Genomic DNA, 13,314 nt, shown 5'->3' with positions numbered 1-13,314 from the left:
CCTATCCACCCCGCCCTCCTCCCTGACCTATCACCTCCATCCCCACACCCATTCACCTATTGTACTCTATGCTACTTTCTCCCCACCCCCACCCTCCTCTTATTTACCTCTCCACCCTGAAGGCACTCTGCCTGTATTCCTGATGAAGGGCTTTTGCCCGATACGTCATAACAGTTTCAAGAATCAGGATAAATATAGACAGACGTGAAGCTACACTAGAAATTTTATACTGCTGCATGCTACGTAGAATCTCATGCTTCAGCCCATGAAGTGCTCTGTCCTTGTCTGTTAACTCAATACCCAACCCAAACAAGGCACTAAATCTTTGAGAAATCTTCTGTTTTGGCATTGCACATGCATCTAGAGCAAGTGCAAAGCTAAATGTGGGGATTAGCAGTTTGCATATGTGCTCAATGGAATATGAAACTGCAGTTACCTGTAAAATTATACGAGAGTGTTCGATCAGCTTAAGAGACCAGGAGGCAGGCATATTGGGTTAACTCCACAAGAAAGCAAGATCAATGCTGACATTTAGTTAGGATATATAAGAACAAGAAAAAACATTCAGTTCCTTGAACCTGTTCAAATCAATTAATTGATGCCTGATCTGTGCCTTAACTCACTTTACTCCCTTCAATCCAAACCCTTTGAAATGTCTAGTTTGGGGATAAGAATTCCATATTTCTTCATTTTGTGTGGAGAAGTTCCCAATTTTAGTCTTAAATGGGCAAAAATTATCAATGTATCCATTTAAGGCAGTCAGTTCGACTATCTCTTGACCTCAATACAAGCTTTTACAAATCATGTTCATTTACAGATTGTTCTGCTATAATGCCTGTTTCGTCAATCCTAATTAGCTGTAATGCGATTCACAAATAGGGGACGCTGTTCTAAAGCATGAACTATTAAAATGTGTGTTGGCAATAGTGCGATCGCAATGCCAACATTTTAAGTGCTATTTGTATCGCACGTTTCTTGTACTAGGAAGGGTTTAGAGGGATATGGGTCAAGTGCTGGCAAATGGGAGTAGATTAGATTAGGACATCTGGTCAGCATGGACAAGTTGGATCGAAGGGTCCAGTGCGGGATCGCACTGGAACTCAACTAATGCACTACAGAGGAACCTCAATTATCCAAATATTGATTTTTCGAATTTTGGATTATTCGAAGAAGACTTCAAGGTCCCACAAAAACGTTACATTAAAGAGGTAAGTGTATTCGACTTACCTGTACTGAAGAACATAGAGTCATGGAGTCAGAGATGTACAGCACGGAAACAGACCCTTCGATCCAACTTGTCCATGCTGACCAGATGTCCTAATCTAATCTACTCCCATTTGCCAGCACTTGACCCATATCCCTCTAAACCCTTCCTTAGTCATATTCCCGACCAGATGTCTTTTAAATGCTGCAATTGTACTAGCTTCCACCACTTCCTCTAGCAGCTCATTCCATACATGCACCACCCTCTGTGTGAAAAAATTGCCCCTTAGGTCCCTTTTATATCTTTTCCCTCTCACTCTAAACCTATGTCCTCTAGTTCTGGACTGCCCCACATCTGAAAATGTTGGCAAAAACAAAGAAACACAAGCAGCTCAGGCATCAATGAGTGGATATTTTTTAAGTAAAGCTTGTTACACAGTCCTTTACAAAAGTAAGTGCTTTATATTACAGGTATTCCCGTCACTTTACCAGGCCATTCATTTAAAAAAAAAGGCCGCGTAAACGCATGCGCGAGGCGGTGCTTCCATCTTTCTATCGTGAGACTGTGTTCCCAAAAACTAATAAATGCTGTTACAATTGTAGAAGCTATTCGGGACTTTGTTTAATGCTGTCTTCACCACTTCTTGCCAAATTGTAACTACTGCTGCATTTTTAAAAACGTTTTCTCGTGTTATCATCGCTTTATTTTCCTCATCATGTGAAATCTGTATCCTTGTGCACTCTATACATTAAGATTATAGATTTAAATAAAATCTCTGATAGAGCACAGCATTAGATCAGCATGGCTGACCTTGTTTAAGTCAATTATCCGAATAATCAATTATCCCAACGAAATAGTGTCCGCCCATCTTGTTTGGATAATCGAGGTTCCTCTGTATAGAAGAAATGCCTGTATTCTATCCTGAAGTTTTTTTTAGGTTAATGCCTTGATGTCGTGGTGAGTGTGCACTGTAGCCTCATAGGAGAAAGTGAGGTCTGCAGATGTTGGAGATCAGAGCTGGAAATGTGTTGCTGGAAAAGCGCAGCAGGTCAAGCAGCATCCAAGGAACAGGAGAATCGATGTTTCGGGCATAAGCCCTTCTTCACTGTAGCCTCATAACCCTCTTCCTTGTTGTTATCCGTAAACCTGAATGCAACATCTTCAGAATAAATCTGACCTAGGCTTTAAAACTGATATGTCGTTCCTGACTTTTGTATTCCAGGTGCCTTGAGATAATATCCAACATTCCAATAGTTGTCTTTTTTTACTTTCTGAACATGTGTACTAGCTTCCAGTGTTTTATGTGTGAGAATGTTTGTTTGTGCCAATTTTGCTCTGCAGTTCCTAGCTTATTGTCATTTACAAAATATTCAAATTAGTGCTGTTCATATGTCTTTGTACCTTCCTGTTCCCTTTGGCTCTACTCATATGCCTCCTGATACCAGGAGGTATCATGATAAAGGGATATGAAACATTTCAGACTGAAAATATTGGCAAAGCTCAAGATTGGAAATCTCTAGATTCTTTTGGTATGTACTGTAGGCTGTTGAAATAGTTTGTGTTAGCTTTCAAGTTTTCTGAAGTAGGCATTTTGTGTGCATGTGTGAGAGATTCTAAACTTATTATTACTCATTGCTTGTCATTTTATAAAGTGTCAATTATGTTAAATGTACTGAATAAATGTAGGTCATTATTGTGGTTGTGAACATACATTACCAATTTAGATAACTCAGAATGATCAAAGTAGCCAGGGAAATTTAGTCAACATTGTTCAAGAATTAATGCATAGGGCCATAGAAACAAAGTGTGGGATTGTCCAAGTAAAGTTGTGCACTGCATATTTTTTTAAACTTGTCATTATATTGTGAATGAATATACATCTTTATTTTGAAATGTTAAAATGTTTTAATTAATTTATGTATTTTATTTTTCAGCCAGAAAGTGAAGTGTCTACCACAGCTGATGACTATACGTCAGAGGTAAATATCTTGTGAAGAATGCATAATATTTGGGGTTTAAGATTATTAGAAATTATATTCTTTTTTTGTAAAAGTAAATAAAGTATTTCAGTAAAAGGATATGGGAGAGGGATGCTCCTAGAAGGGATTAAGAATCTGCCCAACAAATTCAAAAATAACTTGTAGGCACTTAGACTTGCTTAATCAATGATCTATTCTAAAATTATTTAAACAAACTTAAGAGTAGCCAGACTTTTCAGCAGTTATTTATATACCTTGGAGTTCTAAAGAGTTCTAACAAGGCACTCCAGGAGCACTAACTATCAAAAAGAATTATTAGATCGTGGTTCAATTCTGTGGAGTTGGAAATGAGCAACCATAACACCTTTAATTACAAAGACAACTAATATGACCTAGATTCCAAACATCAGTAATTCTAATGCGATGAGCATAGTATAGTAACTCATGGATTCTGCATATTTTTAGTTGAGAATGAAAGGTATGAAAATGAAAGTCTGGAATATTTAAAATAAATTGTAAGAATGGAATGAGTTATCAAAAAGGTACTGATTGCAAATGTACCAGCTTTTTGACAACTAACAGTCAAATTTTGAATGCTATCAAAAGATATTCTCACAGAATATGTTGGAGACAACTTTCCAATCTTTCTGGACCTGAATGAATGCTGTCGTTGGGGGACTTATGGGGGAATCAGTGACCTTTCTCAAATCTTATCTTGTGTGTAAATTGTGAATCTCTGAAATATAACAGGAAATTTATTTCAATGCTTAAAAAACCTTATTTTGCCTATATGCGAGCTGTCATCCCTCATATATACACCCAGCAGAGAGCATCAGGGTATTTAGCAGAATTGAGCAAAGTAGATAGAGCTGAAGGGAGAAAGAGTTGTGCAACTTTGATGTATTGCAGTTCTCTGTGAGCCTTCAGCAGTGAAAAATAATGTTTAACAGCACCTATGTAGAAGAATGAGCAGTGACCTCATTGAAACAGATAAAATTCTTAAGAGGCTTGATGGGTTAATGCTAATTTCCCCTCATGGGAGAGTTTAGCACTAGAAGATGTAATCTCAGAATAAAGGGGTGCCAATTTAAGACTGAAATAAGGAATTTCTTCTCTGAGAATGGAGTCTTTTGAACTCCTTGCTACAGAGAACTGAGGGACAGAGTCCTTGTGTGTATTTAAGTCCGAGTAGGTAGATTCTTGATCAATAGGAGAATCAAGGTTTACAGGGCATAGGCAGAAAAGCATATATGAGAAATGTTGGATTAGCCGTCATCCTATTGAATGGGAGAGTATGCTTGAGTGGCTGGATGGCTCACTCCTGTCCCTATATTTTATGGCCTTATGGAATGTGGAGGATGCACCTTATTTCCAGGATCTAAGGCAATGCTTTGTTCCTATGATGGTTAAAGAATGCTGATTGGTTGGACGTGTGATTTGGTAATGTACATTAGCATAGGTATAACTTTTAAGTTATTAAGTTATCAAAAAGGCACTGATCGCAAATGTACCAGCTTTTTGAAATCTAACTTCTTATCTGCAAAAAAAAGTCAAGACTTTGACAAGTGAAGCTACATCAATCATTTGAAAGAAGAAAAAGGTTCTTAATTTGAGATGTATTAATGTGCTTTTTGATTACAAGTGACTATTAATGATTTGTGTTTAATTTCTGATGGATGTGAGAAGTTGAGAAAGTTTTGGTGAAATGCAGAATGACCAACTGTTGGACGACTGTGTAATGAAATGGTTAGAACATATTTTACGTGCTGTTCATCTATGCTAATAAATATTAATGCCGGTTTTTTTTTGGAAAGATGTTTAGGAATGGATGAGAAAATGCTTAAAAATATTGTTTGGTTTGTACAGGCAAATGGTTGTTGTACAGTGCAACAAGAAACTGTATTTAAAGCAGAAGATATGAGGGTACAGTATGAAGTCAAATAACTTGCTGGCATATTTAACCACAGCTACTGACCAAATTTTTTCCATATGGTTAGAACAGTTCCCAGTATGTAATTCTATATAATTGTCTGCATTCATTGAGGTGAGAGTAAATTCCCATTGACATTAAGGCAGTTTTAGATTGAATATGGCAACAAGGAGTCTTATCAAGACTGAAGTTACTGGAAATTAGGGGAAACATTTTTCTGATGGGAGTCATAACTAGCATAAAGGAAGATAGCTGTGATTGTTAGACGGCAATCCATCACTGCACTCCTCAAAGTCATGTCTTATGCCCAATCACCTTTAGCTGCTCAAACAATGACCTTCCCTCCGTCATAAGATCTGTAGTGAAGATGTTCATTGATGATTGCGTAATGTTCAGTACCATTCATGACTTCTCAGAGACTGACACAACCTATGTCCGTGTGAAGGAAGACCTGAACAACATCCACGCTTTGGTGATAAGTAATGTTTTCCCGGACCAATGACCATCCCTGTCAAGCAAGAATGTAACCATCTCCTCTTGATGTACTGCATAGTGGCAGCAGTGTGTACCATCTATAAGATACACTGTACCATGTCACAAATAATCCTTAGACAGCAACACTAGACCTCTACCACCTAGAAGGATAAGGGCAACATAAATATGGGTATGCCATCACATGAAAATTCTTCTCCATGCTGCATATTATCTTGGCTTCAAACTATATCATCGTTCCTTCAGTGTCATTGGGTCAAATACCTAGAATTCCCTCCTTCACTGCACTATGGTTGTCCCTACATACCAAGGACTGTGGCTGCTAATCACTACTTTCTACAGGGTGACTATGGGTGAGCATTAAATCTGACCTAGCTAGCAATGCCCACATCCCAAAATCAACTTCATAAATTTCAAAAAGAAGAGAGATTTTATCAGTTTTTATAGATGCTTGATAGAAAGCATCCTATCCGAATGCATCACAGCTTGGTATACCAACTACTCTGCCCAAGACCACAAGAAATTAAGAGTTGTGAACGCAGCCTAGTCCATCGCATAAACCAGCCTTCCATCTATTGATGCCCTCTGTACTTCTCACTGTCTCAAGAAAACAGCCAACATAACCAAAGACCACTTTTACTCCAGTTATACTTTCTTCCAGCCTCTTCCATTGGGCAGAAGATAAAAAAGTTTGAAAACACATACCAACAGATTCAAAAACAGCTTCTTCCTGACTGTTATCAGACTTTTGAACAGAACTCTCATATACTGAAGTTAGTCTTTCTCTGCAGCAGTAACGCCATACTCTGCATTCCCTTCTGTTATCCTGATGTACTTGTATAAGTATGATTTGCCTGGATAGAATGCAAAACCATACTTTTCATTCTGTCTCAGTACATGTGACAATAATAAATCAATTCCACTCAAATCATTATAGAAATTAGTCAATTGTCTGTCTGGTAAATAAAGTGGAATGCTAAATTTTGACACCTGTGGATTCAGAATGATTTCTCTCACCACTCTAACTAATGCAAAAGCTCTTTCTAAAGTATATAGCCCAATTTAAGTCTAAATGCAGCACTGATGAGCAATTCAAGAAAGGCTCTAAGAGTGATATACAAGAGTAGTTGCAAAAAATTCTTAAGTTAAATCAGTGTTGAAGCAGAGAAAGATTGGAGTATAAGCAGGATTAGTTCCTTTGCATGTTCAAGCCTCCTCTATTATTCAAGATACTTTCCAGTAACACTGTTTAGAGATATTATAACACACTTTTGGAGCAGATGCAACTTGAATCCAGGTCTCCTAGTGCTAGCACTGCCCCACAAGAGCCCTTAACTCATCCATTCAGTATGTTTTCTAATCAATCTATTCAGAGATGTTATTACCAACCTCTGGAACAGATGGGATTTAAACCTGGGTCTCCTGGCTCAGAGGTAGAGGCACTACCACTGCACCAGAACAGCCCTCACCTCTGCCATTCAATACAATCATGGCTGATCTAGCTCAGCTGCACTTTCTGCAGTAACCCATTATTCTTCACCATCCTAGTTTCTATTCGTCTCTAATATTAAAGAAAACTTTAATTTCATCTGTGCTGCCCCTGATCTGGTCTGATACTGGCACTAAGTGTTAAAATTGAAGTTTTTATTTTCTCCAACTGGTATTCATATGCCTCAATACACAAATTCAACTGAAGACACTCTGGAATTGTGTGGGGCTGTTTTAACCATTGTGAGTAGCAGATGGTTAATAATGTCTATTAACATTAGCTAACTAACATTCTTTGATGGTTTAATGCATAGCCTACATACTAACTTTGGTGTTGTGAATTGCTTGACTAGCTCGCTCTGAGAGCAAGGTATATTTCTTCTGTGTTTATTTCAACTTTTAACAATGTTGTGATATGCAGTTATCATTTTAATGTATTAACTAAGTGAATAATGTATCTTTCTTGAAAGTGGAATACCTATATTTTCCAAATTAAGGAAATGGTTAAATTTCTTCCTAACAGAGTTTGCAATGTTCTAATTTATACCAGATTTATATCAAATATTACTACTTTCAACCTCAAATGTATAATTGGTCATTGTTATTGAACATTTTAAAAATCAAATAATTTAAAATCAAAGTTGTATTTCTCTGAAACTATCATTATGCTTAACTTTTCAACTTCTGCTTTTGAGCAGGTCATACATATTGTAGTTTAATATTTTCAAAATGCTGCACTCTGTTGTAGTCTCCTTCTTTCCAAAGTTCATGGATGGGAACAATTCTGCAGATGTTAGCAAGCTTCTGGATATTTCATTCAAATAGTTGCTGTTCAAACGTGAATCCGAACTCTTGAGTTGTTACCTTCAGGGGATTGCAACCTAGGTCAATCTGATCCTACTGATATTTGTGCATACACTGGATCAATGGTGCTGGAAGAGCACAGCAATTCAGGCAGCATCGAGGAGCTTCAGCAAAATCGACATTTCGGGCAAAAGCCCTTCATCAGGAATAAAGGCAGAGAGCCTGAAGCGTGGAGAGATAAGCTAGGGGAGGGTGGGTGTAGGGAGAGAGTAGCATAGAGTACAATGGGTGAGTGGGGGAGGAGATGAAGGTGATAGGTCAGGGAGGAGAGGGTGGAGTGGATAGGTGGAAAAGGAGCTAGGCAGGTCGGAAAAGTCCGGACAAGTCAAGGGGACTGGAAGTTTGAAACTAGGATGAGGTGGGGGAAGTGGAAATGAGGAAGCTGTTGAAGTCCACATTGATGCCCTGGGGTTGAAGTATTCCGAGGCGGAAGATGATCTAATGATAAGGATCTAGGGTTTTAATCTCATTTCCTTAGAGGCCAAGTATGCAATGACACTGATCTCTTGCGTGAGTTAGCATTACAAAGACCAAGTACTGAATATTTAGGTTCTCCAGTTAGAATAGTTTAGTGTCACAGTGCCCAGGCATTGGAGGACCTGAAATTATTTGGTAAGATAATGGAAAGTTGTCAACCTCCTGCCAGTTTTTTTTAAATTTGGGCATGTCTTAGGCAATATTTTCCAATTTTTATCCTCATGATTTAATTTTTCAGTGTGAGGAGTAGATTATGTATACTATGCATAGATTTTATTCTCTTGAAGACTTGGTAATATTATTGCCATGTTGTAATAGTTCATAAAAGTATTCACATGAAATAATATAGACTTTATAATGTTATTTTGTGCCTTGACCACCAAAGTGCTGTGAATCGAAAGACAAACCTATCATGCAGCTTTTGAAATGCAAATTGCTGACAATGGTTTCTATAGTGATAAATTGCTACTAGCTGCATGTATTAATATTAAATCAACCTCTTTGAAAATAATTTTTCTCTATTTATGCCTTTTCCTTAAAGATCTTTAAAGCAATGTATCACTGTACAGGGTTCTAATTCATTTTAATTGCTTCAGGAAGAGGATTTTAGCATATCAAGAACCTGTTCTGAGCATGATGCGCAGCCCTTTCAGACAAGACTTGAAATAATGGAGGAAGATTTAACTGCAAAACAACAAGAGATTGAAGAGCTGAACAGAGAGCTGGAAGAGCTGAGAGGGGTATTTGGTAAAGAAGGTTTTCAGCAGGTAAATTTCCATTCTTCCCTTTTGTGCATTTCTTTTTTAAAGCATGTGTACTTGATTTATTGTTGTCGTTTTGAAAAAAGCCTTAGTAAAATATTGAAGATTTTTCCTGGTGTAAGAATTTTTCAAAATCCTTTGGTTTATTACTAAATTAAATATAATGCATTTTTAAAGGCAAAATTTGAAATCTTGTTTGTAATTCAGTATAGTGACCTTACTGTTCAAGCATAGTTTGTAAAGAGATGAAAAACATTAAATGAAGAAACTGTATTACCGTTTCTCTGATATAGTTGAACTCATCTCAGATTCATGCACCTTATGAATATTCTGCTAGTGTTTATATTAATCATTTTGATATAATCCATTATTGAGATTTACATCTAGCATTACATATTCAAAATTTAGAATTATCTGAATGGAAGATACTTGCAAACTAAGATTTTTAATACAGTATATTCCAAAACATTTCAATCCTGTTAAAGAAAGGAAGTTTCTCAATTCACACTTCCATCTCGAATTCGTTTTAGAGTCAGAAGTGCATTGTGGAAGTTTACTAAGATCTTGGTGTAGAGTTTATGAATCTCTATATTTCCTAGTACTAATTTTGCTTTACTTAAGTTCACTGGTGCTGCAATTTCTATTATTGGAATCAAATCACCTTGGTTGTAAAAGTAATATAAAATACATTATTTTATGTGTTAGACTATGTGTGCTTGATTTCTATTTTGCTTTATAGTGTATAAAATATCCTTTGGTACATGTAGGATGTCAAACCATTTTTAGTAGGGAAAGAATTCCGTTCAAAGTTGTAGGACATAACAGTTGACTACTTATTTAATTGAATGCTGCATTTATTTTTGTTTATGTTCTGTGCACTTTTCATTTCCTTTCTTTTGATGAATCCTTTCATTCTACTGCCCTGATGCTTGTGTGGTTCTTTTCAGTGTAACAAAAACATCAGATGTATCAACACCCATTTACTTTAATACTTACTTTGAGTCCTTAGCTTTTCTGGTTTACATTTGTATTATCTTAAAAGATCATCTAGAAAACTTCCTAATTCTATTTCTAAAGCATTTGCATATTTTCTAAACCTATTTGGTAATTCAGTTTCCTCTTATGTCTCACATACATGCCATCCTTCAGTGACATTATCCAAAAACGTGCAGTTTCTGCATGTGCAGTGGTGGTACACTATTTTATTCACTAATGCGATGTGAGCACTGGCTGGGCCAGCATTTGTTGCCCATCCATATTCACCATTCGATTTAACTCAGTGCTTGCTCAGCCCATTTCACAGGACTGGTAAGAGTGAACAATGTTGCTGTGGGTTTGACCAAATTGGGTAAGGGTAGTCCTTCCTTAAGCCACATTTGTGAATGAGATGTATTTTCACAAAATCGACAGTAGTTATCGTCATTGTTAGACTAGAAATTACAATTTTGTTGTTGAATCAGTACATTGGGATTTGAACCTAGGTCCCCAGAACATTACTCTGGGGTTCCAGATTGCTCAAATAGCGAAAATATTACTAGGCCATTGTCATCCCATTACCAATCACATAACCATCATTCTTGATCTCTCTAAATTGTCAACTTGCTTATCTGACATCTAATACTAAGTAAGCAACGATTTATGTCAGTGAAATATAGGAAAAGCTGAAACCATTGTATTTTCAACTCTCACCACAGACTCCACTCCCCTGCCACTAATTTCATTGCCTCCTCCTCTGAGCTCTCTGAAGCTGAATATTTCATAACGTTGGTGTCATATTTGACTCCAAGAAATGCTTTCAACACCACAACCTGCCTTAAGAACGTAGAAGCAGGATCTGGTTTCCAACATAGCATCTATTCCAGCTTCAACTCCTAAGCTGCTAACACCCTGACTTGTGCCTTTGTTACCTCTAAATGTGACTCTTTTAACGTACTTGTGGCTGGGTACCCACAATTTGTCTGCAGTATTTTTAAGATCATCCAAAATTCTGATTCTCATATTCTAACAAAGGAGGTTATAGAGATGCTTCAATGTGATTTGGACGTGCTGAGTTAATGAATAAATGCATGGTAGATGAAGTATATTGTGGTTAAATGTGAGGTTATTCAATTTGGTAGCAAAAGCAGGAGGACAGATTATCTGAATGATGATAGATTGAGGAATGAGGAGGTATGCCGACCTTCATAGTATGTAGATTCAAGTACGGGAGCAGGGATGTCTTGCTGAGACCACACCTGAAGTCTTGTGTACAGTTTTGGTCTCCTTATCCAAGGAAGGATGTTCTGGCTATAGAGGGATTACAAGCAAGGTTTTCCAAATTGATTGCTGGGATTGCAGGACTGTGAAGAAAGACTGGAGTTTAGAAGAATGAGGAGCATCTCATAGAAACCTATAAAATTCTAGACAGGGCACATGTAGACAGGATGTTACCAATGAAGAGGGATTCCAGAGTCAGGGGTCACAATCAAAAGATTTTTGGTAGACCATTTAAGATTAAGTTGAGCAGATATCTTTTTCTCCCAGAGAGTGGCGAGCCTTTGGAATTTTCTGCCACAGAAAGTAGTTGAGACCAAAACGTTGAATGATTTCAAGGAGGAGTTAGAAATAGTTCTAAGGGCTAAAGGGCTGGAAGGGTAAGGAGACAAAGTGGGCACACGATACTGAGTTCGATGATCAGCCATGATCATATTGACTGGCAGATCAAACTCAAAAGGCTGAATAGCCTACTCCTGCCCCAATTTTCTATGTTTCTCTGTCTGTCTTGCCATTCTGTCTGGGCTCATTAATCTTCACTGGATCTTAACTTTTAAAATTCTAAGCCTGCTTTTCAAATCTCTTCATGGCCTAGCATCGCCCCCATCTATGTAGTCTCTCCCAGTCCAACAATCCTCTTGTTTCTTCATTCCTTAAATTCTGACCTCTTGACAAAATCTACGAGTGGTAATGGATGCAAAATATTCCGCCTGGAGGTCGGTGACAAGTGGGGTCCCGCAGGGATCTGTTCTTGGCCCACTGCTCTTTGTAGTTTTTATAAATGATTTGGACGAAGAAGTGAAAGGTTGGATTAGTAAGTTTGCCAATGACACAATGATCACTAGTGGTGTAGATCGTGTCAAGGGCTGTTGCAAGCTACAACGAGACATTGACAGGATGCAGAGCTGCGCTGAGAAGTGGTAGAAAGAGTTCAACCTGGTTAAACGTGAAGTGATTCATTTTGGAAGATCGAATTTGAATGCTGAATACAGGGTTAAAGACAAGATTCTTGGCAGTGTGGAGGAACAGCGGGATCTTGGGGTCCACATAGATCCCTCAAATTTGACACCCAAGTTGATAGGGTTGTTAAAAAGGCATATGGTGTTTTGGCTTTCATTACAGGGGATTGACTTTAAGAGCCGTGAGATTTTGCTGCAGCTGTATAAAACCCTGGTTACACCACACTTGGAATATTGTGTTTAGTTCTGGTCTCCTCATTATAGGAAGGATGTAGATGCTTTAGAAAGGGTGCAGAGGAGATTTGCCAGGATGCTGCCTGCGTTGGAGGGCTTGTCTTATGAAGAGAGTTTGAGTAAGCTAGGGCTTTTCACAGTGGAGAGAAGAAGGAAGAGAGGTGACTTGGTAGAGGTATATTTGGTAATGAGAGGCATAGATAGAGTAGCCAACCATAGATGTTTCCCTGGGCAGAAATGGCTGCCATGAGGAGTCATAATTTTAAGGTGATTGGATGAATGTATGGGGAGTTGTCAGAGGTAGGTTCTATACACAGAGATTGGTGGATGTGTGGAATACATTGACAGTGTAGTAGTAGAGTCAGAGACATTAGGGACATTTAACCAACTGCTGGGCAAGCACATGGATGGCAGTAAATTTGAGGGGTGTGTAGGGTGGGTTCATCTTAGATTAAGATGAATGCTCAACAACATTGTGGGCTGAAGGACCTAATCTGTGCTGTACTGTTCAATGTTCTATGTTCTGAAATCTGATTTTAGTCATTCCCGAGTTGTGACCATGACTTCAGTTACCTGGGTCCTGAGTAATTGAATTCCCTTCCTGAACCTTGCTGCCTCTCTTTATACCTTTTGAAGATACACCTTCATGGGTACTTATTTGACTAGGCTTTTG

General features: G+C 38.0%; 1 protein-coding gene across 8 annotated transcripts in view; it reads left to right on the top strand.

The window, feature by feature from the left end:
- The window catches only part of akap9 (A kinase (PRKA) anchor protein 9), a 261,473-nt gene that overhangs the window by 43,483 nt on the left and 204,676 nt on the right, over nt 1-13,314 (top strand). For 7 of the 8 annotated variants that reach the window (XM_043690265.1, XM_043690267.1, XM_043690269.1 and 4 more), the window contains exons 3-5: nt 3,139-3,183; nt 5,050-5,106; nt 9,031-9,201. In XM_043690265.1, coding sequence (XP_043546200.1) covers nt 3,139-3,183; nt 5,050-5,106; nt 9,031-9,201 — 273 coding nt within the window. The remainder of the gene's footprint in view (nt 1-3,138; nt 3,184-5,049; nt 5,107-9,030; nt 9,202-13,314) is intronic. The other variant, XM_043690268.1, reaches the window with a different exon arrangement.

This window comes from Chiloscyllium plagiosum, chromosome 5 (assembly GCF_004010195.1).
Source record: "Chiloscyllium plagiosum isolate BGI_BamShark_2017 chromosome 5, ASM401019v2, whole genome shotgun sequence".
Lineage (NCBI taxonomy): Eukaryota > Metazoa > Chordata > Chondrichthyes > Orectolobiformes > Hemiscylliidae > Chiloscyllium > Chiloscyllium plagiosum.
This window is presented reverse-complemented; position numbering and strand designations above follow the sequence as displayed.